Source organism: Sminthopsis crassicaudata, chromosome 1 (assembly GCF_048593235.1).
Source record: "Sminthopsis crassicaudata isolate SCR6 chromosome 1, ASM4859323v1, whole genome shotgun sequence".
NCBI classification, from domain to species: domain Eukaryota; kingdom Metazoa; phylum Chordata; class Mammalia; order Dasyuromorphia; family Dasyuridae; genus Sminthopsis; species Sminthopsis crassicaudata.
Genome location: NC_133617.1, coordinates 680823304 through 680850752, shown reverse-complemented (window position 1 = coordinate 680850752; position 27449 = coordinate 680823304). Strand labels below are relative to the sequence as shown.

The 27449-nt window shown below is 34.3% G+C and overlaps 1 protein-coding gene across 1 annotated transcript in view; it reads right to left on the bottom strand.

Moving 5' to 3' along the window:
* ABCA13 (ATP binding cassette subfamily A member 13) overlaps nucleotides 1-27449 on the bottom strand; it is a 523487-nt gene that overhangs the window by 364020 nt on the left and 132018 nt on the right. Inside the window, 5 exon segments of the mRNA XM_074283590.1 lie at nucleotides 3745-3866; nucleotides 7752-7828; nucleotides 8617-8789; nucleotides 9251-9366; nucleotides 23085-23191. Of these exon segments, the coding sequence (XP_074139691.1) occupies nucleotides 3745-3866; nucleotides 7752-7828; nucleotides 8617-8789; nucleotides 9251-9366; nucleotides 23085-23191 (595 nt within the window).

The window sequence follows — 27449 nt, the reverse complement described above, 5'->3', positions numbered from 1 at the left end:
TTGGAAGGATGCCTGAGCAAAGCTGTGAGAGTGAAGAATGCACCTGCCAGGATTGTGGGCCTATCTTTCTTTGCAGAAACTAAATTAACTTTGTCATATTATAGAAGTGAAAGTGACACATTATGTTTCCCAGAAACCTGGCAAACCAGAATTTTCTCTTTGAACATCACTTGGTCCATCATTATTCTACAATGTTTGAGAAGTTTCTATCACAGATGCACATGTGGTCTTGCTATTTATATACCTTTATTTTAATTGCCTATAATTGTCTCTCCTGTCTTGGAGTAGAACTACTTTATCATTCACTTCAAAATTCCTATCCTATTTCTAGAATGGTTGTAAAGTATATCTTTGTTCTTAAGTTAAAAGAAATTATGATTATTTTTTCAAGATGGTTAGAAAAGAGAATTTCAAAACATTCTAAGAAATAAGCAGAGTTTCTCCTAAGAGGGATAAAAATGCTCATGTAAATATCAGCTTCATATTTATTCTTTCTGAAAACCAATTGTAATTACATAATTAAAGTGTTATAAAAATCAGTAACTTTAAAAGAGTCATTGATACCATCAGATATTTATATCAAATTTCCTCTCTGTTTTTCCCACTGTCTTTTCTTCACTTCCCCCATGTGGCTATGAGGACAAAGATTTTTTTATTTTTCTGTTGTTTTGCTTTTTAATTTCATTTTGTCCACATTACATCCACCTACCCATTAATAACAGTATTTCCTCTTCAATGAATTTTGTCTAACCTCATAAAATATATATGCTCCTGAAAAGTTTAGCATAAAATTAATTTCTGAAATTTTTATTATATTTTCCAAATCACATATTCAAATTTTATTAAAATTATTACAAGTTTTTTTTTTTATTTCAATTGGACCCAGGTGCAAGAAGAATGCACAAGATTGTTATATATAAATATATGAATGGTTCTCATGTAAAAAAGGAACTGACTTTTATTTAGTTCTATAGAAAGAACTTGGAGTAAAAGGTAAATGTTGCAAGAAAACAGATCTGAACCACATAAAGAAAAACCTCCTAACAATCACTGCTGTCCAAAGTGTGATGGGCTGCTTTGGAAAGCAATGAGTTCTCCCATCACTCGAAGTCATCAGATGGAATCTAGATGACTATTGTTGAGATGCTTTAGAGAAGATCTCTGCTCAGACATGTGTTGGGCTAAATGATTTATCCAGGGTCCCTTATAACCAAGATTCTAAAACTGTGGAATATATATTCATATTCAAGTCAAGACATCTTATAAGTGATATTTTCATTTCAATGTAAATTGGGTTTTATGAGACAAAATTGCACAAAATCATTTACCTCCTTTTTTTTTTCCAATTGTAAAAATCCAGATGCAAAACAAAAGTCAAGATGACTATAGGTAGCACAGGAGGCAGTGGATTACCTTGGTGTCTTTAATATCTGACCAAACTCTAAACATTCCACATACCTTCTTCAGTCACTTTAATGGTCATTGGAACAAACTGTTCTCATCTGCCCATGCTGCCAGGAAAAATTTTCTCATGTTTTGGGTAGATATTCCACTCATTCACTAAAGGGTTTGAAACCTGTCAGTTACCCTTAACTTAGGTTAAAGTTAAGGGTAATGTCTGCCTAGATGGTGTTACTGGGGTGTGGCTGCTGACCATGCTACAGTTTCCTAGAATCACAAGTGAGAGTTTAGATGGCATGTGGACTACAAACATATATATGAAAAGCTGTGAAATAAGCTTGGCAAGTCCATATCAGAAATGCAAGTCCTTCTTGATTACTCTATACACCTTGTATATTTAAATAGATACACGTGTATGCATATATTGACATGTATACAACATATATACATGTATATGCACATTTTTGTGTGTGTACATTAATATGTGTATGTATATAAACTGTGTGATCCTAATATGAGGGAACTGATCATCAAAATCAATGAAGATACATAAAAATACATGTGTGCATAATGTATACATGTGTATTGTGATTTTATCAGTATCAGTGTGAATTTCCAGTATGGAACCCCCCCTCTATTGATGAAGATTGGTAACTCCTCTGGGACTTACGCTCATAGGATCATAGAATGAGATTTGGAAGAGACTTTCCTTAGAATTCAAGTCTTCCAATTTGCAGATAAGTAAAGTGAGACCCAGAGAGTTTACATGGTCTCTCCAAAGTGAGATAGGGAGTAGTCACATAGAGAGTCTAACCCAGATCCTGATTTCTGATAAAACTGAGGCAAACGGGGTTAATTGCCTTTCTAAGGTCACAGAGCTTGTAAATGTCTGAGACTAGATTTAAAGTTAGGTCTTCCTGATTCCATGCCTGCACCACCTACCTTCTCCCCAACTACAACAATAAATCCAGTCATTAAGTTATAGTCTTCATGAAAAGTTGTACTTAAACAAAAATCAGAATGGTCTTATAAAACAATATACCAATATTCAAAGTAAGTTACAAAGCTTAAATACTGCACTGGAAACTTTCCATAAATTCCAATTTCCCCAACTGTAATTGAATTATTCTTCAAGGTAAAGTGTTCCAGTGATAAGCACTAAACCATGTATGAATTTTAAATAACTACATATACAGTCCCCATATGAATTTAAAATAGGGTCCATTGAAAGGGATGATGCAAAGAATGGAATATTTTAGAGAAAATGATGATGGAGAATGGAAATATTAGACTTGTAAAAGTCCAGAAACTAAATAATTTGCAGATTCAAGTATAAAATTCTGTAGGGATAATTAACTTGCCCATATGCTAAAATAGTTTAAATATATATTTAAATATGCCTTGTTTTAAGAATTAAATTACCTAAATAACTATGAAACAGGTAAGCTAATGGGTGATTAATTGCAAAATAAAAAGACTTTAGTTCACAAAAAGATTTCTTTGAATACTAAAATTCCATAGTATATTTAGGTGGCTGCTACAAAGCATTAATTATTCAATGGAAATATTAGTGGGAGGGGCAACAAAATCTGAATCTAAAATATTAGAAACATGTTCCTATATTTCCAGTAGAAAAATACAGTTCAATTTACATAATTTTAGCATATACATATTTCTGGAAGACGCTGGTTGCTTAAAGAAGGATACTCCTTCATAGCTCTCTTCAACAATGAGAGGATCCAAATCAGTTCCAATTAATTTGTAATGAACAGAACCAGCTATACCCAGAAAAAGAGCACTGGGAAGTGAGTGTGGACCCCAAAATAATATTTCCACTCTTTGTTTGTTTGCATTTTGTTTTTTCTTCTCAGGTTATTTTTACACTCTTTCTAAATACGATCTTTCTTATACAGCAAGATAACTGTATAAATATGTATACATATATTATATTTAACATATATGTTAACATCTTTGACATGTATTGGTATAAACTGCCATCTAGGGGAGGGGTTGGGAGAAGGAGGGGAAAAGTTGGAACAGAAGGTTTTGCAAGAGTCAATGCTGAAAAATTACCCATGCATCCACTTTATATATAAAAAGTTATAATAAACAAACAAACAAACAAACAAAACAAAACAAAAAAAGAATATTCTGAAAAACAAAAAAGGACACTCCTTAATGGACAATTTGTATCACCTAATACCAATCTTGTCACACAGATTTGAACGGCAATAATAATCACCCCTTTCCCCTACTGAAAAAATAGCTTCCAAAAAAACATCAAAAGAGGTTGAAGATAATCATGCTAAGAAAGATACATAATTTTCCATTTTTTATTCATACCTTTGAATGTGAAATATTTGCTTCTAGAATATTGTTGATGGTTTCTTCTGAGATAGTAGTCAAAGAATGTAGCTCCTCTGTTAATTTGGTGACATTCTGCACACAATCCTTTACTCTCACATCTGAAACATTGCCAAAATGAAGCAATATTTATAATACTGAAATGCTTTAATGGTTGATAGTGGGGCTAAGGAGAGAGATTGGGAATAAAACAATTATAATCATTGTGGATTATGTTTATTTCACATGCACCATTAAAGATTCCTAAATTTTACTGAACATTTCTTATTAAAATTCAGAACTTAACAGTTGCCATCCACACATTTTTAATGAGTATCCACTAAATGCAAGTCTAGAAGAAGGAACACAAAGCAAAAGACAAATCGTCTTTGCCCCCAATATATACAAGGTGATTTGGAAAGGGGAAAATATCTAAGGGCATCAAAAAAGCTTTCAAAAAGGTGAATAGGAAAATAAGTCACCTGAGAGGAGAATGTCAATTTCAAAAATAGGGACACAGCTTGCTCAAATGTACAAAAGTGGGACATGGAACACTGAGTTAGGGGAAGAACTAGTAATCTAATTTGGTTGAAACAATTTCACAAACAATAAACACACCGAAGTGAATGAATACAAAGAAATATTTAAGTATATTTGTAGTCTAAATTTGATGCCTCAAATTGTTTTTTGCCATATTATCTTCTGCTCTTAGCTCATCTATCCAATTTTCATTTAATTTCTGTTCTTTTGCAGCTAGATGACAGTACATAGAGCACTAGATCTGAAATCAGGAAAATTTTCATTTAAAACCTGTCTCATATCCTTAGTTTATGACCCTGAACAAGTCACATAAATTCTGTTCACCTCAGTTTCCTCATCTTTAAAATGTGAGTAATAATAGCACCTATCTTCCAGAGTTATTGCATCAAATGAGATATTTATAGAGCACTTTGTAAGCCATAAAGCACTATGTAAATGTTAGTTATGTTATCCCATTTTTAACATTGATTATTATCATGGGCACCAGCCCTGAAGTCAGGAGGACCGGGGTTCAAATTTGACCTCAGATTTAACACCTAGGCAAGTCACTTAATCCCAATTGCCTCAGCAAAAAAAGAAAAGAAAAAAGGAACATTGATTATTATCATTCCATTATTTTGAAATTAAATGCCCATTTTACAGATGACATAAACAGCAAAAACAAAATGCCCATTTGACAGATGAGGTAAGAGCCACAGAGAAGATAACAGAAATATTTAGACATATTTGTAGGCTATTAAATTTGATGGTTCAAAATGTTTTTAAGATTCATCTAAAGTAATTAATTTAGTAGTAAATAAAATTCCATGCACACAAAAATATTTCAAATAAGAATATCCCTTCCTATGCAGATATAATTATGTAAAATAGATCACATACTAATAACATTTTACTTGGCTCTGTGAAGAAAATTTCTTAATGTAAACCAGAACTATAAATATTCTTCTAGTAGGCTTTGAAAAAGGGAGGCACAATAGTCCTCAAGCTTAAAACAACATTACTGGGAGAAAAGTATTATATTCAGAGAGAGCAGACCAAAATTTCAACCTAGATCTGGGTTTAAATTTTTGTTTTCCTATTTATTACCTCTGTAGCTTTAGTAAGTCCCTTAAATTTTATGGGCTTTTCATTTCTCATTACTAATAGGAAGAATTTGGACTAGATCACATCTCAAGTTCTTTACAGTTCAAAATCTATTATTCTATATTTGGTCGATAAGATTCCTGTTAATCTGCTTTTAGTTTATGAAATCTGCTACAGAAAAACTTGACTAAAGCCTACCTCTACTCATGGCATAGTCATAACTCTGCATTTTTAAAAGACCATCAGAATCTTGAGAGATCAACCAAACTAAAAAGTCCAAGTACAGGTCAAATGATAAACTGAGTGCTAAATGTCTGAGAACCAGGTTTACTAAGTTTTAAAAGACTTGACATCTGGGGGCTACAAAGTGGTGGATTTTTTTGGCCATAGCCAAATCTGGAAGACTACTTACTAAAGCAGAAAGAAATGATGACTTGCTCTGATGGCAGAAGTGCCATCATGGATAAAATCACTAATCCCCAAAATATTTCAAGAGGAAAAAATACTCATCACTGAAAGCTTAAGAAAACTCCTTCCAAACACCAAAAAAAAACACCCCACTCTTAACACATCTCTTTTATTCTTGTCAAAATAATAAGAAATTCTCAAGAACTGACTTCTTCAGGCCAGAACCCAGAAGAACATCTAGAGTTTACCATGTTTAGCCAAAAATTTTTGGAATTATTTGGAGTAGGGGTTGTGTTAGATTTATGCTACTACTCTTTAAATTTCAGAAAACAAAAGGCAGGTAAAGCAAGAAACTGACTTGTGAATCCTAGGCTCAATGAGGTTTGGTATTTTGTTTATTTTTTTAAGTAAAAGAATTTTATTATATGTTCTTCTCAGAATTCTAATGTTTAGCAGAATTACAAATAATGAAACATAATAGCAGTCACTGTATATAATCATCTGAGTCTGAGGAGAAGGGGCGTTCTTAAATGCATGAGGGAACAGTAGTAGGCTTCATTAAGCACATAGTAGGAACATAGTAAATGTTTGATGAAAGAAAGAAAAAGAAAAAAGAGACAGAGACAGACAGACAGAAAGAAGGAGAGGGAGAGGAAGAGAGAGGAGGGGAGAAGAGGGAAAAGGAGAGAGGAGAGGAGAGCAGAGAAGAGGAGGAGGCAAGAAGAGAAAGAGGCAAGGAGGGAAGCAGGGAAGGAAAAAAGAGAAAAAGAAATGAAAGGAAAAGAAAAGGGAACTGGCCCCAAAATCCAAGAATTCAGGTTCAAATTATAGTTCAAGCACATCTTACCTACATGATGTCATGTTATGTTACTTAACATTTCAGGTTCATCCTCCTTTCCTGTAAACTGGGATTGTAGTACTTAAAACCATTTTCTTTAACAGGTTATTGTAAGCCTCAAAAGAGATAATTATGAAAAGTACTTTGTAAACCTTAAAATGTTATAAAAATGTCAGCTACTATTTTTCTATTTCCACATCATTAAATTTTTATTAAAAACTGCTTGCTAGTAACTTCCTAAAGTATTCCTTTGTGTTTGGTAAATGCCACAATAAACATTAGATGGCCAGGGAAATAGTTGAGAGTAATGAAGATCTGGGCAAGAAGGACTCTAGAAAAAAAAATGTCATTCTCTCTGCCCCTAAGCTTTTTGTTAAATATTTAGGATGTGGCTCTCATATCTAGTGATTTACACATTACCAGAATACTAAATGAACAATGTACTAGAATGAAGTAATATCACCTGAAATAATCTAAAAAATAATCAGTAAATAACTGTATAATAAAGTCAATACATGGAAAATTTTAAGAGTTTTGCTACTGTTTTTGGTTTTGTTAGTTTTGTTTTCATTTTTTGCCAGCCTAATGCTATTTGAAAGGCTATGTAAAACATGGTTAATGAAGGTGGGGGAGGAATGAGCAGGCCAAAGCTGTTACTAAATGAAGTATAATTAATTCACTTTTCATTAAGTGCAACTGATGCTACCCAATCCAGTACTCTGGGATCCATTCTTTAAAGATTTCCCATTTCTCTTCAGACTGGTCAAAAAGATCCAGAATCATGGACTGTGAGCATTGAAAAGAACGTTATATTCCAATCCCTTTTGCAGATGATAAACTCTGAGAGGAAGGTGACTTGTTTCATATCATATGACTATTTTGAAAGTGACAGGGAGAGATTAGAACCCAGGAACCAAATCTATTACTTTATTTACTTTACCAAAGCACCCCCTAACTGAACCTGGAAATACTGAAGCATTTAGAATGCTTCCTTTACTCATAATATATGTAGACATCCATTTGATTGCTTTTCAAATGTGACATTTCTTCCATCTTTCATTATATTTTCTTCTTCAAATAAGTGTATGAAAATTATGACTCATTTATTTTATCTGTTGGAAGAAATCCAGGAACTTACCCCTAGTTACACTGAAGTTGCTAAGAAAAGCCATAATGGGGTTTCCAGATAAAGGCTTCTCGAGGCTTCTGGCCAACCTAAAATGACAAAAAATTAATGCTAAATTAGGCAAGATAAAATACTAGAAATTATGTTGGCATGAACGTGACTTCCTGAGTCTCTAGGAGATGGACTGGATAACAAGATAATTAGGCACCAAGTCCCTCCTGACACAGTCTATCTGCTTATGTCCATGAATACACTATGGCAATACTTTTTCTTCTCAGACTTCCTACCAAGATGAACCAAAAGCATAAAGATTAATGATGAATAGTTTTAGACTGAATGCTTTAATTTCCAATTTGAAAGGAGGACAGAAAAGAAATATCAAGAACTGTGACAACAGGCAGTCTAAGAGAATATTTTTCTCTCTATCTATAAGTCATCTGCTGAACATAAAGTGCATATTTACTCATTTAATAGTTTTCCACTCCACAAATATTGAATAAACACTAAAGAAATATGCAAGGAACCTGGAGTAATTGGAAAATGAAAACAAATCTGGGATCCTTATTATGAAACATGTTTATTTTCTAATTATTATGAAACAGCATCATAGAGTATAGGGAAATCTTTAAAGTTCCACCTCTGAATTCTATTGGTCTTATGACATCAGTCATAAATTCATTTTATGAACTTATGAATTTCCAGGAAGTTCTGTAAAACAAGTTGCAGAATAAATACTAATTGGCATTTATATAGAGTTTCCTCATCAGGAATTTCCTGCACTAATAAATTTATGGGTCTGGAACAAGAAAGAAAAATGATATTTCATCATTTTCAATTAAAAATTAAACTACTAAATTAAATAAAAATCTGGCTTTACATTTGCATGTGCAGGTTTACAGTTTCTAACATTGGATAGCATTCACAGTCTCTGGCTGTAGCATTTCTCAGACTTCTCTTCAAACTTTCCAAGCTATTAGAAAGCTTGCTACTGATATGCAATAGTTCTTCACAATGTCCATGATTGGTTGAGGACCAAATATTTTCAAAATCCTAGAAAACATGGTAAAAAACAGAAAATAGAGGTGAGAAGAACATATGTTGACATATTTTCGTTCATTCCAGTTAAAAGACATGATTTTATTAATATTATCTAAATGTTGAATTTATATTACATACCATGATTAAACTTAAGCAGCAATTTGCAAATGCTAATGAAATGAATATGCCATGCAATCATAATTTTGTATGAAAAAAAAGGAAAACTTTACAAACATAATTTATTAAATTCTGAAAAGACATAGCTATGAGATAGGTTTTTAATTAACATTTTTATAATTTACCAGTATAAACAGAAAAAATACTATTAAATTTAATCCCCTAAAACTATCTTAAGTTCCAAGTGTATCACAGCATGAGAGTCTTAATTATTCATTAAAAAGACAAAACAGAGAGAGAAATTTAAGCATTGAAGCACTGAGAAAGCAGAGATTGGGAATAACAAATGTACAAACCTGGTAATGGCCATGAACTAATATAACTCCTTGTACAATGGATAAAAGATGTCTTATTAATCCATCCTTGCAGCTCATAAAAGTACACAAAATGTCCTTAGTAAAAGAAGGATCTTCTACAGAAAGGAACACAGAGAAATAATTAGTGAAAATTAAGTCCTATCACAAACATATTTTCCTAGAGAAAGAAAACCAGGATCAAAGGCTAAAAAATATGATATACATAAAAAGAAATGATTATAAAGAACATTATGAAACTCCAAATCAGTTAAGTAAGTTTTTATTAAGAATTCACAAAGGGCAATTCCAGAGCCAAGATGGAATAGTGAAGCAGGAACTCAACTGAGTTCTCCCAAATTCCCTTCCAAAATTTTTGGAATGATGCCTTAAACTCAATTTAGAAAAGTGAAAGAAGATTTCCAACCCAAGACAGCTTTGAAGGTCAAAAGGAAAAAAGCCTGTCCCTCTAGGGTAAGAAGGGGGCATACTTACCATATCCTATGGGCCTCACCCTAAGTATAGGAGAGCATTTCTATATGCTATTAATAAAAGCAGAAAGAGATAGAAAGAGAAATTCCATTTAAGATAATAGCAGACATTAAAAAATCTTGGGAATCTGCCTGACAAGATAAATCAGGAACCATACAAACACAATTACCAAACACTTTTCAAGCCTATATAATTAAAAACTTCAATTATACCTACACTAAGCCTATTTGTTTAATTCCATACTGAACTACCAAAAATTATTTTATGGATCCAGAAAAAATAAAATAAAATTCACCTGAAAGAACAAAAAATCAAGAATATCAATGGAATGAATGGTGGGAGTGAAATGTGAAGAAAGTTGGTCTTGTTTTATTATATTTCAAACTGTATTATATAGCAGTCAAAATCAAATCAATTTTAAACTGGCAAAAAAAGTGATGCATCAATGGAACAGATTAGGTATACAAAATACAGTACTAAATTACTATAATGATTTAGTGTTTAATACACCCAAGATCCAAGTACTTTGGAGACAAAAATTTTTCAGAAAACTGGAAAAGAGTATGACAAAAACCAATGTTGCACAGCATATTAAAAAAGAAGGTCAAAATGGGTACATGATTTAGACATAAAGGATACCATAAGCAAAATAGAGGATCATAACATGGTTTGTCTGTCAGGACTATGAATAAGGAAAAAATTAAGAATCAAATAAGAAATAGGTAGTATTATAAAATATAAAATTGATTATTTTGATTATATTAAATTTAAACAAAACCAATACAACAAAAATTAGAAGAAAAGCAAAAAAAAAAATGGGAGGAATATTTATAGCAAGTATTTCTGATAAAGCCTCATGTCTCAAACATATATGGAATTGAGTGAAATTTATAAAAATAAAAGTCATTACCCTATTACTTAGTAATCAAAGGATATGAACTGAAAGTTTTCAGGTAAAGAAATCAAAGCTACCAAGAATCACATGAAAGTGCTCTAAATCACCATTATTTATCTGATAAATGTGAGTTATTTTTTGTGGTGGCTAAGAATTAGAAAGTGAAGGAATGTCCATAAACTGAGGAATGATTGAAAAAGTTGTAATATATTATTGTAATGAAATATTATTATACTATCAAAAATGGTAATCAGGTGCTTTCAGGAAAACCTAGAAAGACTTAAAAGAATTGATAGAGAGAGAACAGCACCAGAACACTGCATAGAAATACTGTATAATGAACAACTCTAAATGACTTAGCTATTCTCAATAATAATTGATTAAAGACAAGGATTCATGATGAAGAGAAAGAATGAATACCTGAATACAGATCAAAGCATATTATTTCTTTCTGTATTTGTTTGCATTTTTCTTCTTTTTTCTTTCTACTTAGGTTTGAATTTTCTTCCACAAAATGATTAATATAGAAATATACTTTATATGGTTACACATATATGACCTATATCACATTGCTCACTATCTTAGAAAGGGGAACGGGAAAGAGGGAAGAAAAAATTTAGACTTCAAAACTTTAAAACATTAAAATCAAAAATTGTTTTTGCATGTACATGGGGGAAATATTATTTTTAAAAGAAGAATTTACAACAAAGTATGGAACACTGTGTTAACTTCTGAGAAAGATACAGATTTAGGTCCTGGGTCTCCAAGTGCAATGTTCTTTCCACAGCTAATGGAAAGACATGTGCTAGATAATAATAGCTAGATGGATGCAAAATTGGTTAAATGGACAGATTTATAAATGTAGTGATTAATGGATCAATCTCAACTTGGAGGAAAGTGACCTAATTTGGTGTGTGTGATGTGTGTGTATGTGTATGTATATGGGATGTGGGGAGGTGAGGGTGTGGGTGGGTGTACTTTTAATGGTGCTCTGCTGTTCAAAAATTCTATTATTGACTTTTATGAAAGCTTAGATAGCTAATTTATCAAAGCTTACAAATGATGCAAAACTAGGAGGAATAGCTAGCTAACTTTTTAGATAATGAAGTCAGAATGTGAAATGTATAAAAATCTCCTAAAGGAATTAGGAGTGTTTAAACTGGAGAAGAAATGTTTTAGAGCAGGTTATTAGCAGGCTGTTCATAAAAGGCTTACTAAAACCTCTATAAGATACTGATTGACATTTCCATGTAACCAGTCAGGATCAGAAACATGTATGAGAGAAATGTAAAGTATTGGAAAAGTGGCACATGAAAGTAGTTAGGACTTTTCTGAAGACCCCATTATTTCCTCCTTTGAAAGGAAAAATCCACATCTAGTTTATCAGAAGCCTTATTATATCCTCAGATACTATGAAGACATAATGCATGAACTGAAATTTCTGGAACCAAAGTTTGCCCAGGATCAAAATAAAAACAAAATAAAGTAGGTCTATGAAAATCATGGAAGGTCAGTTGTAATTCTCAAAGCAGAAACCATCAGCACAAAATCTACAAAACATCCTGACAAGGTTGTCTCTCTCCTCCTAACATAAATTCTCAGTCCTTGAAGAAAATACCCAGAAGCTCAATAATCATCCTCTGTAAAGTTATCTAACTTGTTTATGCTGAAAATAAACAAATGTTTCAAGGTGAAACCAGGAAAGAAAAAAAAAATAAAATAAAACAAAGAATTACTCTATAAACTTCCACCATCAGAACAATTGATCTATGGTATGGGGCAGAAATAATTGACACAGGTGTTATGTGTACATAATTGAAGAGTAGAGGAAGGTCATTTTGTACTTTTGCTATCACTTTCCTTCTCTCTCTCTCTCTCTCTCTCTCTCTCTCTCTCTCTCTCTCTCTCTCATTCTCTCTCTCCTTCCTTTCCCTCTCCCTTTCACCTTATTTCTCTCTATTTCTTTTTCATTAAAGACAGAAAATCTGCCCATACTGCTCTCTCCTGTCTTTCCCAAGAAAGTTACAACTTCCTTTTTGTGTGTGACATCTCTTTCTTATGAACGTTAATCCTATTTATTTAATATAATCAAAAGTCTAGAGTTGAAAAAGATTTCAGAAGTCCTGTAGTCCAACTATCTCATTTTACAGTTGAGGAAACTGAGGCCCAGAGAAGCTTAGCAGTATAATTCAATGAAAAACTGATTTTGAAAACAAAAGATCTGGTTGAGGGCAGCTAGTTTGTGTAGTAGATAGAAACCAGCCCTGAAATCAGGAGGACCTGAGTTCAACTATTGTAATATTCTTCTCTAAAATGTAATATTTTCCGGGAGCAGGTTTCTTAGGAGGCTTCTGGGGGCAGCCTTCCTTTCAGTTCAGTGTAAACACCCCAAATGCAGCCAGGAGTTAAAGTCCAAATCCTATATTGTCTCCTTCAAAATCTTATCTCCCTTCACTTGGGGCTTGGCTAGTTTTTCTTAGAGGCCTTCTGTAGTCTTGGTTCCGAGAGCTTAAGCTGCCTTCTCTGGCTTCTGAATTCGAATGAATCCTGGCTGAGGCTCCTAGAGCTTTTAGTGTGCTTGTCCTTTCTGGCCCTGAGAGTTCCTCCTTATATGTTCCACACTGAGTATACACCAATCATTATATCACTGGGAAATCATTATTTATTGTAGGATTAAATCAATGCTAAACTAGATTTAACCACTATCTCCTCAATTCCACTTAGCATCTCGTAAGAATCCTAACAAACTATGGTCTCAGACACTTCACGTCACACTTGCATCAGCAAAAAAAAAAAAAGTCTGGTTGAATCCAGCTAATGTATCCTGGGGCAACTGGAACTTAGCTTGTAAAACTACCAGTAGTAGATGATTAAGATCTCATGATTCTCAGTCCATTAAGTAAGTACCCAACTTCCCATAAGTAGTAAACATCAGAGAAGATTTAGAACCCAGGTCCTCTGACCCCAGAGTCAGTATTCTTTTCAAAGTACTATGCTCTTTCCTTTTACATATGTCTTCTCTGGCTGACAGTGGTATGGCAGAGGTGCTTTTTGAGTTTACCATTAAAAGAAGTGTTAGTATTCAATAGCTGGTGGCTCAGAGGGTATTCTAAGAACAGAGAATAGAGTGAGAAAGGAACAAAGATGTGAGAGTACAGGGCATATTCAAGGGATAGGAACAGTTCACTTTGACTGAAGCATAAAGCATTTGGAAGAGAAAGGAAAGTTGAAAAGGGTCAGTAGCACTGGACTTTCAAGAGCCACAAAAACAGAAGGGAGTAATGTCAACTTTACTCTGTAGGCAATCTCCTGGGACATTTAAGCAGTCTATGTTCCATTTAAAGTTATTTCATCCAAATAATACACCATATTTTCCATCTAACAGAAATGTATTCTTTTGAAATTCATTTATCACTTTAAGGAACTACTTTTAATAGTTGTGTTTATGACATAAGGCACAAAGATATGAGTACCAATATGATTTTTCAAAAAGAGAAGAAAGTGATTTCTCAACCAAAAGAATATAAGCTCCTTAAGGGCAGGGATGTTTTGTTCTCATTTCTGCATGTATTTCCAATGCTTAAAAGACTGCCTGGCTCTCTGTAGGTGCACAATAAATGACTGTTGGAGTGAACTATTAAGTTACATTTTTGGTAATGCACAAGAATTGTTTTAAGTGCATGTTTATAGATTATTAAATAAGTCCAAATTCCTCATTTTGCTGCAGCCTAGAGAAATGGAATGGCTTGTCTCAGATCACATGATGAATCAGTGATCAGACCAGGATTAAAACTGAGTTCTCGAAATTCCCAGACCAGCATTCTTTCTACAATGAAGCGTCAACAAATTAACATAATGGAAGATTATCAAAATTCTTGCTTTTAGATGTGCTGCATCATTTTTAGGATTTTTTTTACATATTTTAAACTCCCTTATTTTTAAAAAATGTTTCACTTCAGAAATCACTTATTTTTGAAAAATACATAAAAGCATGCTTTCAAACACCCTTTGGGGAGCATCTGTCTTTGAAGATAAATTGATCTTGTGTCTGGGAAAGGAATCAACATATTTGCATGAAACAAGTTTAAATTATAGTGTTGTCTTAAAAGAAACAATTCTACCATATTTTTAAAAGTCAGTTAACATAGACTGTATAATATCAATGTGTGATATTTCTTGGCCACCTGAAACTTGTACATAGTACAACATGGCTTAGTGGAGTCAGGAAGAATTATGTGCAAATGCTCATTTGCTATGTGATTTTGGACAAGTCACTTCTTTTTATCTTGAGTTTCCTAATCATAAAATGAGAATGTTGAATTTAATGACCTTTAAAGTCTTAATAATGTACCAATAAGTCAATGAAAAACAGACTTTAGCTAATTGTTCCAAAATTTTAAGTCTCGTGTTTTGTTTTATTTTGTTTTGTTTTTTTTTCCCCAGATAAAGGACCAGAGTTCTATGACTGATGTTAATACAGAGGTAAGCTCTCTCTAACAAAAAGCAATCTAATTGCTGGTTGCTTCCCCTGAGAGTACATAGAGGAAGGGAAGAAGGGAATAAGCATTTATATAGCACCTCCTATGTACTAGTCACTGTGCTAAGCAGTTTTATTTTATTGGAGGATTTTGTTTCTTTCTTCTTACAAATATTAATTCATTTGCTCCTCATGATAACCCTGGGAAATAGGTGTTTTTGTTATCCCCATTATATAACTGAGGAAACTGAAGTAGAGTTTAAGTGACTGGCACAGTTAATAAGTATCTGAGGGTGAATTTGAATTCATTAAATTCCTGGCCCATCCCTCTATATATCACATTGACCCTACTTTCTGTTTTTGTTTTTTTTTTGTTGTTGTTGTTGTTTGTTTTGTTTTGTTTTTGTTGTTTTTTGTTTGTTTGTTTGTTTGTTTTCTTGAGTCTTGTGGAGTTTTTTTGGAGAAGCAATTGGAGTTGTGACTTGGCTAGGGCCATACAACTTGGAGGTGTTAAGTGACTGAGAGAGGATTTCAACTCAGGTTCTCCTAACACCAGGGCTGGTACTGTATCTCTATGTGGACAGAGGGAGAAGAAGAGGTAATGAGGGAAATAGAGAAGGAAGGAAGGAAGGAAGGAAGGAAGGAAGGAAGGAAGGAAGGAAGGAAGGAAGGAAGGAAGGAAGGAAGGAAGGAAGGAAGGAAGGAAGGAAGGAAGGAAGGGAGAGAGGGAGGGAGGGAGGGAGGGAGGGAGGGAGGAAGGAAGGAAGGAAGGAAGGAAGGAAGGAAGGAAGGAAGGAAGAAAGGAAGGAAGGAAGGAAGGAAGGAAGGAAGGAAGGAAGGAAGGAAGGAAGGAAGGAAGGGAAGGAGAGGGAGGGAGGAAGGAAGGAAAGAAGGAAGGAAGGAGAGGGAGGGAGGAAGGAAGGAAGGGAGGAAGGAAGGAAGGAAGGAAGGAAGGAAGGAAGGAAGGAAGGAAGGAAGGAAGGAAGGAAGGAAGGGAGGGAGGGAGGGAGGGAGGGAGGGAGGAAGGAAGGAAGGAGAGGGAGGGAGGGAGGAAGGAAGGGGAGAGAGGAAGGAAGGAAGGAAGGAAGGAAGGAAGGAAGGAAGGAAGGAAGGAAGGAAGGAAGGAAGGAAGGAAGGAAGGAAGGAAGGAAAGAAGGAAAGAAGGAAGGAAGGAAGGAAAGAAGGAAAGAAGGAAGGAAGGAAGGAAGGAAGGAAGGGAGAGAGGGAGGGAGGGAGGGAGGAAGGAGAGGGAGGGAGGAAGGAAGGAAGGAGAGGGAGGGAGGAAGGAAGGAAGGAGAGGGAGGGAGGAAGGAAGGAAGGAAGGAAGGAAGGAAGGAAGGAAGGAAGGAGGGAGGGAGGGAGGGAGGAAGGAAGGAAGGGAAGGAGAGGGAGGGAGGAAGGAAGGAAAGAAGGAAGGAAGGAGAGGGAGGGAGGAAGGAAGGAAGGGAGGAAGGAAGGAAGGAAGGAAGGAAGGAAGGAAGGAAGGAAGGAAGGAAGGAAGGAAGGAAGGAAGGAAGGAAGGAAGGAAGGAAGGAAGGAGGGAAGGAGGGAGGGAGGGAGGGAGGGAGGGAGGGAGGGAGGAAGGAAGGAGAGGGAGGGAGGAAGGAAGAAAGGAGAGGGAGGGAGGGAGGAAGGAAGGAAGGAAGGAAGGAAGGAAGGAAGGAAGGAGGAGGGAGGAAGGATTCTAACTGGCCACCAATAGGTCCTAAGTCAAATCTCATTTGTTCATTGCTTGAGTCCTGATTGACTCAATTTAAATGTAAATTGCAATCATTTCTGCTTTAACAAGAAACCCCGAGGATCTTCCCCTCTGAGATTCATTCATTAATTCAGTTTTTAGATTTTTGGGGGACTAGGCTAAAGAGAAGATTCTTTGCTCCAATTGCTACCTAGTTTTAATTACTGAAGGTGTGGCCTCAGTCAAACTGAAATGTATTGAAGACCTTAGTTTTAAAAGGCCAAGGTCTCCCATTTCATCCAAGGCCATCTCTAGTCATCTTGATCTATATGTAGACACTGGACCCAGATGGCTCTGGAAGGAAAAGAGAGGCAGGTGATCTTACACAACTCTCCTCATTTAAATCCAACTCACTTGCATGTCGTGGCATCACATATCTGGTGTCATCCTTCGAGAATTAAGGACAAACAACATTCTATAAAAATTTGAGGTGATATTTGGGCATTTTAACAAAGTTTTATTTTTATATCATATATATGCTGAATTTAGATTGTGTCATTAATAAAATATAAATTAATGAAATTTTATAACATTCATATTATAAAATAATCTCTCAAGACAGATGAGCATACACATTGGATATTTTTTAAGATCACTTATAACTCAAAAATGCTAGAATTCAGCAGCATTTTTTTATGGTAGTAAAAAATATTTAGAAATAAAATTGGTTGCCTAGCAATTGTGAAATGGCTTTTGTAAAAATCTGTAGTATATGATTGCAGTAGAATATTATTGATTAGTAGAAATAATGGTTATGAGAAATTCAGAGAAACATGGGGCAATTTGAATAAACTGAAATAGAATGAAATAAGCAAAACTAAAAGAACAATGTGAACAATGGATGATGTCACTGAAAAAAATAATAAAAGAAAGTTGATCTCTCAGTAACTGAAAAACCAACAATGGAAGAGAAGTGGAAGACTACTGGACAGAATATTGGATAATTTAGAGAGTGAAATCATTGTATTAGACGTTTGTTATTACTGTTGTTGTTGATAACAATGAAGATAATTCTTCTGATTTTTTATCTTTACTTTTTTTTTTTTTTAACCAGAAAGAGATTTATTTGTCTGTGTGGAATGGGGAAAAATTGTTAAAAATGATGGTGGTATAAAACAAAAGCCATCAATAAAATTGATTTTTAAATTTTTATAAGAATTACATGTACCAGATTTTTAAAAACACAAATTCTTAATTAGTAAGGGGTATAATTTTTTTTAACAATATTTGGCCCTCCACCCATTTCCTTGTATGTGAATTATGTTATAAGTGAATTTTTCTAAGAACATAAAGAGCGAACTAATAATTTAGATTACTTTGATATAGAATTGCTGGAGGAAGAGAGATTGTAATTAAATGTAAAGATTAAAAATCAATTTTCTGTAACTAGTAAGTCATTCCAAATATCCTATATCAATTTAGCAGCTGTAATGCAAATCTAGAAAATAAACTTAACTGTAGGTATTAATCTAAATGTTTAATTCATTTAAAAGCCATTACTTGATCCATGTGTGAAGTGTCAAAATGATTATGTCTTCAACTGTGGCTGTATTCAATATATTGCTTAGGCAATTAAAACTAAGACTGCTCCCAGTGAGTGGCAGACTCAGTCTCAGATTGTTTAAATTTTGTTACAAAGCAGTTTTTGACAATCTTAAGGAATATTTTAAAAGGTGATGCTTTATTTTCTAGGATGAGTTATTTCCATAGCACATTGGATTAAAAGTATAGATTTTCATTGGCAAATTATCTAGATAATCGTTAACATTTATCTTTGCATCCAGAGGCAGATATGGCATTCATCTGCTCTGGATCCACTGATCAAATGCCTGCTGTGATCTAGACTTTCTAGTTCCAGGGTTCTTGACCTTTCTTAATGTCTTGTACCTTTGGGTCAGGCTAGTAAAATCTATGGACCCACATAAGAATAATGTTTTAAACAGTTAAAGGAAATACTAAAATTTAGTTAAATGTTAGTGAATATAAATACATAATCTTTCCCATCCAAATTCACAGAGTCTCCAGAAAACTATCCATCTGAATCTCAGATTAAAACCCCTACTCTAGAGTTCTAGAAACTATGGGTGAAATACCAACACATATAATGTTATCTCTAAAATGGCTTTTGTAAAAATCTGTAGTATACAAGTTCAGTATACAGAAAGAAGGGAGGAAGGGAGGGAAAGAGGGAGATAAAAAGAGAGGAAGGGAGGGAGTTAAAAAAGATAAAGAAGGAGGAAAAGGAGAAGAAGGAGAAAGAGGAAGAAGAAAAAGAGGGGAGGAGAAGTTCCTCTTTTCTCCATGCAATAGCTGACCCATGTGTAGAATGGGTGTCTTAGGCCACTACAATCTATCAATTTGTAGAAATGCTTCTCATCCATTCCATTCTGGTGTCCTCTCTGACCCAATCCTTTCAGAGACAGTGAACTATCTCTCAACCTTTTCTATTAAGTTATCAATTCCCAGAATGACTTTAGAAAGAATTAAAAGGCAAGGTGCTCTTTATACTGCCCTTGCCTGGTGAATTGTCCAGGATAAGGAAGAGCTTAAGAGTTTAATAAAGAACCCACACTTAAGCACTTAAAGCATTTTAGGTATTGAAATATAGCGTTACACTTAGAGTTAGGATGATTATAGTTCAAAGTACTTCCAGCACTTATCTATGGGATCCTAAGCAAAGTATTTAACCTCTATCATCCTCAATTTCTTCATCTGTAAAATGTAAAAATAATAGAACTTTCTTTATAGTAACATTGTAAGGGCAAAATGACATAGCATATTCAAATCACCTCCTAAACCTGAAAGTACTAAATAAATACTAGCTGTTGTTGTTAAATTATTCAATTTAATCATCTCTTCTTAATCGTGACGTGTTGTAGCAGTGCCAGTTTTAGTTTTCAGGACAAGTATATATACCTTTGGCTGCTTAGAGGATAATTGGCAATGTTAGTGGAGAGAGCAGGAATAGGGAAAGAAAGACTAGAGAGAAGGAAGGGAAGAATAATCTCTCCTAAAATTCAGCCTTACCACTGTACCTGACACAAATAGGTAAAACCTGATAAATGTTAGTTTCTTGACTGATTAGCTAGAAGGTTCTCAGTCTACCCATCCTGTCCTTGTCAATTAAGGATAATCTATCAGTTGATAAGCATGTGCCTACTTTGTTGACATAGTAGAAGCTTTAATAAATATTTGTTGCATAGTGCTCTGTATTAGTACAAAAAAATTAATCCCTGATTTCAAAAGCTTACATTATACTAGAACATAGTAGATAAATAAGGTAATTAAATATAATTTAATTAAATGCAATCTACAATATAAAGCCAAGAAGATTTCAAGAAGAGGAGGAAATAGGACTATGGAAATCAATTTATTTGTCCTTTGTTTTCAAAGGAGACCAATGGCATTACAATGTGATAGCTTCATTCATTCCTGAATTGGATTCAAGTGAGTAGAACTGCACAAACCTATATTAAACACTACAAATATAAGAGAAGCTCTTCATAATAAGTCAATTAATATTTTCTTTAAAAAAAGTAATCTGCTTCTCTACTTCTTCCAGAGGCACCAAAATCCAATGGCAAGACAAAAATCAAGACAATTTACGATAGCCTGGGATGCAATAGATGATCTTAGCAAATTCAATGTCTGACCAAGTTCTTAGAGCTCCACAATGCATGCTTCAGCCACTTTCATGGCCATTGGGATAAATTGTTCCTATCTACCCATTCCACCAAGGGAAGTCTTCAAATGCTAGGAGTAATTACTCCCTTAACTGGCCAAAGGATTTGAGATCCATGAGTAACCCTCAAACTGGTCTAGCCTCTGCCTAGATGGTTTACCTAGGTATAACTGCTGCCTATGCTCTGGCTTCTTGGAGCCACAAGTAAGAATTAAATATCAGATAAGCCACAAAGATAGTTGAGCAACCCTGAAAAAGGCTCAAAAAGACCTCACACCAGAGGTGCTAATGCTCCTAATCATAAAAGACCTCTTAAAGAAGGTGATATAAGTTGATCTTTGAAGAGAGATATGGATTCTAAGCAACAAAAAGGAGAAGCCTAGTTTGTGGTGAAAGTGCAATGATAAAAAAATAAGAAATGAATGTTGTGTAGGAAAAATATTAAGCAGTCCAGTTTGATTGAACTTGCCCATTTGGGTTATTTTGTTACACCTGGTTTAACCCCACCTTCCCATCATTTGCCTCCTTCACTCTTACTCACAATGCTGCTTAAGGGAGTTAGAAGAAACCACAAAACCAGGTTGAGTGGGCTCACTGAACATTTATGTTGTAGAATGGGCCCTCACTAAAGCAAAGCAATACTACTCCTTGCTAATTAACTCCGAAGAAGACTCGGTATAGTGAAATGGGGGGAAAGTACTTTATCTGGAGCCAGAGGCCCAAACTTCAAATCCCTGTTCTGCCATTTACTATCTTGATCTTGAGACAATCATTTTGTATCTCTGATCTTCAGTTTCTTCATCCATAGAGTAGGGAGATTGGACTAAATGATGTTTAAAATCCATTCTGGCTTTAAATGTATGAAACTTTGATCCTGAAGCTTCTTACAGCACACCTTCCCCATCTTCACCTGAAGTCTTTTTATACTTTATATCACACACACACACACACACACACACACACACACACACACACACACACACGAGTATACTTCTCAAATCAATGACAATAGTTATCTGGCTCTTCCTCAAACATGACATCTCATCTCCTGTTTCATGTCATTTTCCCTAGCTGTCTAACATGCTTGGAATTCTCTTCCTTCCCATTTCTGCTTCTTAGCTTCCCTCAAATCCCAGCTCAAGTCTCACCTTCTACAGGAAGCCTCTCTTGATCCCACTTAATTCTTGTGCATTCCCATTGCTGATTATGTTTAATTTTTCCTGCATATATCTTGTTTATGCACATTCATATTGTCTCCCCCATTAGATTGTGAACTCCTTGAGAACAAGAACTGTCTTTTGCCTTTCTTTGTTTCCATAACACTTAGCATGATGCTAGAAATATGATTAAAAATCATTGTAGTATCTTAAAAGATCTTCATAACCTATTTTCCTTAGGATATTTTCCTTAGTTCAATTCCTGGTATATAGTAAGTGCCTAATAAATGTTTGCTGATTGCTGATGAAAAAGAGTATGACAACCTGGAGAATTTCTCCCCAGATGGATCTAATCTTACAAGTTCTGGATAAGACAACCTAGATCCTATAGCTATTCTGGATATTCTAACTTAATAAATAAATTAATCTCTTTGTTGAATTATGATTTTTCTCAATAATGCTCACTTCCATTACAACAGCTCTCTTAAAAATTAATTACATAATGAAGGTTTTTAGTCATAGGCATTTAATCTGTAGCTCATAGGTCAATTGAATTTTATCTTCCCAAGGGTGTGGCCTATAAGATTTTTAGAGGGAGGCAAAACCTTAATCCCCTAGCATAACTGAATTGGTAAAAGAAGAGTGCCCACTGCCACTGATGTGCAACTTGTGGTCTCTAGCTGTTATGGTAGCATGCTTAAACCAATCAATACTTTTAATTGAAGATTATTTTAAATTTAAGTTTAAATTCAATTTATAATATACTCAAAATCATTTAGCAGAAATATTTTCTAACCATGGAGACAGACACTAGTAAAAATTTGGTTGAACTTAAGCTAAAGGTATTTTATGATGTTTTACTTGGACTTGGAGAGTGGTACCATTCAGATTTGGAATTAAGGGATTTGGTTTCGGATGTTTGCTCTGCTAGGATAGATAGACAGACAGACAGGTGAATATGTATGTGTATGTGTATACGTGTATAAATATGCATACAAAAGGACATATGTATACATATATATAAACATGGACAAGTCCCTTATCTCCCCTCTGTTTTTCTCTGTCTCTTTTTTTCTGTATGTATATATGCATTTATATGTGCACATATACTTCATATATATATATGTATATATATATATATTTGTATATATACATATGTGTAAAAATTCCTGAATTATAAAATTAAGGAGTTGAACTTCCCTTTCAGCTCTAAATCCAATGGCTGGTGATCCTACGATCTGCCTCTACAATACATTTCCTCTACAATATGATTCATTTAAAAGACTCAGACTTACTATAATCAAAACATATTTGACCCAATCCATTTTAAAGGCATAGGGATAACTAATTTAGATTATTTGAAAATTACCCAAAAATTGATGTTAAAATAACCCACCGGATAGGATGATTAACACATTCAAAACAGTCATCTTCACCTTCTGCAGAGTTGAGGCAGTAGAGGGCTTTAAATACTTCTGGAAAAATTGACATATTTCCAAGACACTGACAAAGAAGAAAAAGACTCATTAAGTGCTAATTCAAATATACAAATACTGTACATTAAGCTACAATACTACACTCTTCAAAGAAATAGTAAGATGAAGCCAAAATAGAATTGCAACATAGATGATTACCACCTCTGCACTTTCCATTGTCCTGGCACATAAGAAATATAGATGACATAATTCAAATCCACAGATAATTCCAAGTTAGCCAAGTGTTTGCCTTTATCCAAAACTGACCAAAAAATTAACTAAACTTGAGTTTTACTTTATAAAATTCCTGAATTAAATCTCTAAATCAATACTCCAAGAGAGCATTAAAATGACTAGGTTCTTGTAGGCATACTGGGAAAAAAAAACAATATTAGCAGATTGTACCAATCCAGAAAGACTTTGAGAATAATCATAGTGATGGATTTTTGTACCTACTTCCTGAGTACCATCCCAGCTAGGTTGAAAGAGACAGGTCACAGAAGATTAGCAACTAGGTGTTTTCTTCAGTGCCACTGCAATTCATGAAGAATATCATCTACTAAGGCTTAGAGGAATTGTGATCTGTCATTATAAACAGTGCCCACAAGAATGAAATCACCAATCATTTGTTATCTTAAAAAACCTTCTCAGTCTCCCCTGCCTCATCCTCTTTTGAAGTTGTAAACAAGAAGAAAGTGATCAAAGGGCATAGCAAAAGAAAGAAACTTAGAAACCCTGCAGGCATGAATGTGATTTTTTTCAAATATTTGATTCAAAATAAACTGGTTTTGTTTACTATATCAAGGATGACTATAAATTAAAATCAATGTATTAAGAACCCTTTATCAAGAACTGACATTGTACCAGATACAGTACTAAGTCTGATATAAGGACAAAAGTGAAACAGTTCCAGTCCTCAAGGAATTCATATTCCACATAGAGAGTTCTAGGAAGGTGGAGAGTATGGGGGATGAACAATTAATATAACTGATCAGGGATCATGGCTAATGAATTGTCCCTAAGTTGAATTTAAATAAGAAAATTACATGAAATGAACTCATTTACCAAAGCCTTGTTCTTTTTCCTTTTTAGTATTAACTTCATCCTTTTTTTGACCTCCATTTCCAGAGTTCTACCCTGTTCTCTGCATTTGTTAACAATGATGAACTTTTTAAACTGTCCACTGAATATTCTCTTGAATTATTGCTTAGACTGTGGTATGTTTTTTCCTACCATTTGCATTTTCAGTCCTAGAGACTTAATTTCCCTTAAATTCCAAAATGTGTGTATATTTGTGGTGTGTGTGTGTGTGTGTGTGTGTGTGTGTGTGTGTGTGTGTATGTATGTGTAGCCAAAAGGTTACTGAATTTGGAATAAGAACACCTGGTTTCTAAGCAGAGGCCTACTATTTACTATCTGTGTGAACTTTCCCAAATGACCTTAACTCTTGTCTCTCTTCATCTATAAAAGACAACTTTGACCAGAAAACTTTTAAGGTTACTAAGACTATCATCTTCTGATACTAAGGTACCTTTAGGGAGCAGAAACCTGGAAGGATGGGCAATACCTAAGAAAATTAGTCTTCCGATTTTATAATCATATCTTGTTTTTAATTCAATTTATATTGTTCGTTTGGTCATCTATTTTATTCATTGGACCTGGCTCCAAAGAACTTTTGACTATTCCCCAAATCGAATGTATTCATACAGGTAAAAGACAATACCACTGAAGATGTTTAAAAGAAAAATACTGTAGCCTTTAAAATGATTTTCAAAAAAAGAAAGTTCCAAAAAATCCTCTCAGTTGTATTTGTTTTTTTTTTTTAAATATCATACTGATTTAACACTACAGGGTCCACATACTGAATCCCCTTACAAATGACTTCCCTTGCATCTGACATTTTAGTTGGAGTACTGATTTTCCCCGTTATCATAATCGTTATCAGTCTTCACCATTATTACAGTAATCATAACTTTTATACAATACTTTTAAGTTTGCAGAGTGATTTGTAATACATCCGTTTGTTAATGTAATTTGTCAATTCTTTATATGTGTAATTTGTTACCCCATTTGATCTTTGCAACAATGCTGCAAAGTGGGTGATATTTTATGAATGAGAAGACCACACAGTTAGTCTTTGAGCTAGGATTTGAACTCAAGTCTTCCTGACTACAAAAACAGCAATCTAGTTGCCTCTTTTATAGAGCTCTCTAATTGGGATCTCTACACAATTCTCTGAATTTTATTAGTGGTGTCTTCCCTGTATCTGAACTTTTTGGTATTGCTTTGTGACAGGGATGTTGTGAATCCTTCTTTGTCAAATTAAGATCTGGTACCCTTTCCCCTTACCTCCAGTCTCCCTTAAGGAAAGGAAATAGTTAATACATTCTTCTGGACCTTTCACTACCAAGTATCACAGTATCAGGACATTATAATAATGAGATGTGAAATAAACAAGGTTCTTCCAAATAAAACAAAATTAGGTTGGTATAAACTAATTAGAATTGTATTGATTTGTGACAAAGACAGAAAGTTTCCTAATGCCAGAGGAATGAAACTATTGTTTAGTGATCACATTTCTTCAGCAGAAAATAAGGTAATTGGGTCCTGGTTGTTTCCTAGAAAAATTGGACATTTTGGAAAGTCTAGAACTATCTTTCAGAGGGAGGAATCAATTGTTAACATATAAAAAATGTTCTCACAGCCCAGCAAGGGGTTCCACGTGCTTCCAAAAATGCCAGTCCCACAGGCTAACCACCTTTTCCTTCCCCTTGCTAAAGGCCTAAAAGATAGGAGGGAAGATGTGGAACATTCATGATTTCTTTCCTCAGTGGAAGAAAATCAAGAAATGGAATGATACCAAACTATTAAAGTGTTATAAATAGTAGAATAAACTTTTGCTGTAGTGGATTTAAGCTGTCATCTATCATCAATCAGAGTTGAGGAGTACTTATAGTGGAAAGAGCCCTTGATGGAAGAATCTCCACTACTTACTAGTACTTACTAAAATTACTTAACATCTTTGAGTCTCAACTTCTTGTAAATATGAGTTTAAAAAAACTATAGTATTTTCATAGATTTGTTAAGAGGAATAGGTGACATAATATAGGTAATTTTGCTTTCTAGTTTTGCTGACCGACTCTAATAAAAAATTGTTATCTACCTTTAATAGGGTCTTTCAGGTTTCATAAAACCACTGTGATTTTCTGATTGATATTTAATCTCATTCCCCATAGAAGCTATTCTCCAAACCTCATCTCTCAAAATACCATTCCATGTTCCTATGCCTCTCAGAAGAGAATTTTGCCGAGAATGTAATCTCCTTGAGGGCAAGAACTGTTTCTTTGCATTCCTAGCACTTCACGCAGCCTGATACATAATAAGTTGCTAATTATTACATATTAAATTTAATTGAAATGTCTTTAAACCTTAAACTAAGCTCCTAATGTCTGTTATTATAGTGATACCGAATCTATCTCCTACTGGTGGAGGAAAGGTGATGGCCAGCACATAGGGAGTTCACTGATATTTCAGTTTTTAAAAATCATTCAAATAATTTAAGGATGTTGAAAGACAGATAGCTTCAAGAATTCCCTTGCACTAGAATAATTGTTTCAGGGATGCCTTTAGTCTTATCACATAAGAGATATTTATGAGTAGTAAAAATGATATAGTAGAGAAAAGATTTGCAGAGAGGTAGAAAATACTCCCAATGGAGAGTTCTTTGCCGGTATTGGGGAAGAGCATGTGATAGATGGAAGAAAAGATGTGTTAAGTAACTGAGATTTCAAAGAAAAAAATCAAGATTGCAGAGAACTAGATTAAGATGCTAAATAACAGACATATGACCTGCTGACTCAAGAAAGAGAAGAGAGATTCTAAGACAGGAGAAGAGAGATTGGCTTTTCAGGATCTACTATGGTAAAAAAAAAAATAAAGCTTTTCACTTTTCACTCAAATGAATACATTAAAAGTTTTTATTTTCAAGAGCTTTAGAACTTGCTAAATGAAATGACAATAATTAGGAGGAATTAGATGGATGAGAAAATGAATGAGGTTATTTCTGGTCATTGGGTGGGATTATGAAACATTGGTTTGACTGGTTCTGGCTGTCCCTATTGTGCACCTTCTCTTTCTTTCATTCACTGTTTAAAGTAAGAATAACTTTAGAGGTCAACACAGCTTGCCCAGGAGATCTTTCAATGTACTACTCCTCCTACAATTCTCTTAGTAGGTTATTCCATGTGGCCATTAATTGATAAAGTCCTAATTGAAGTGGATTACAT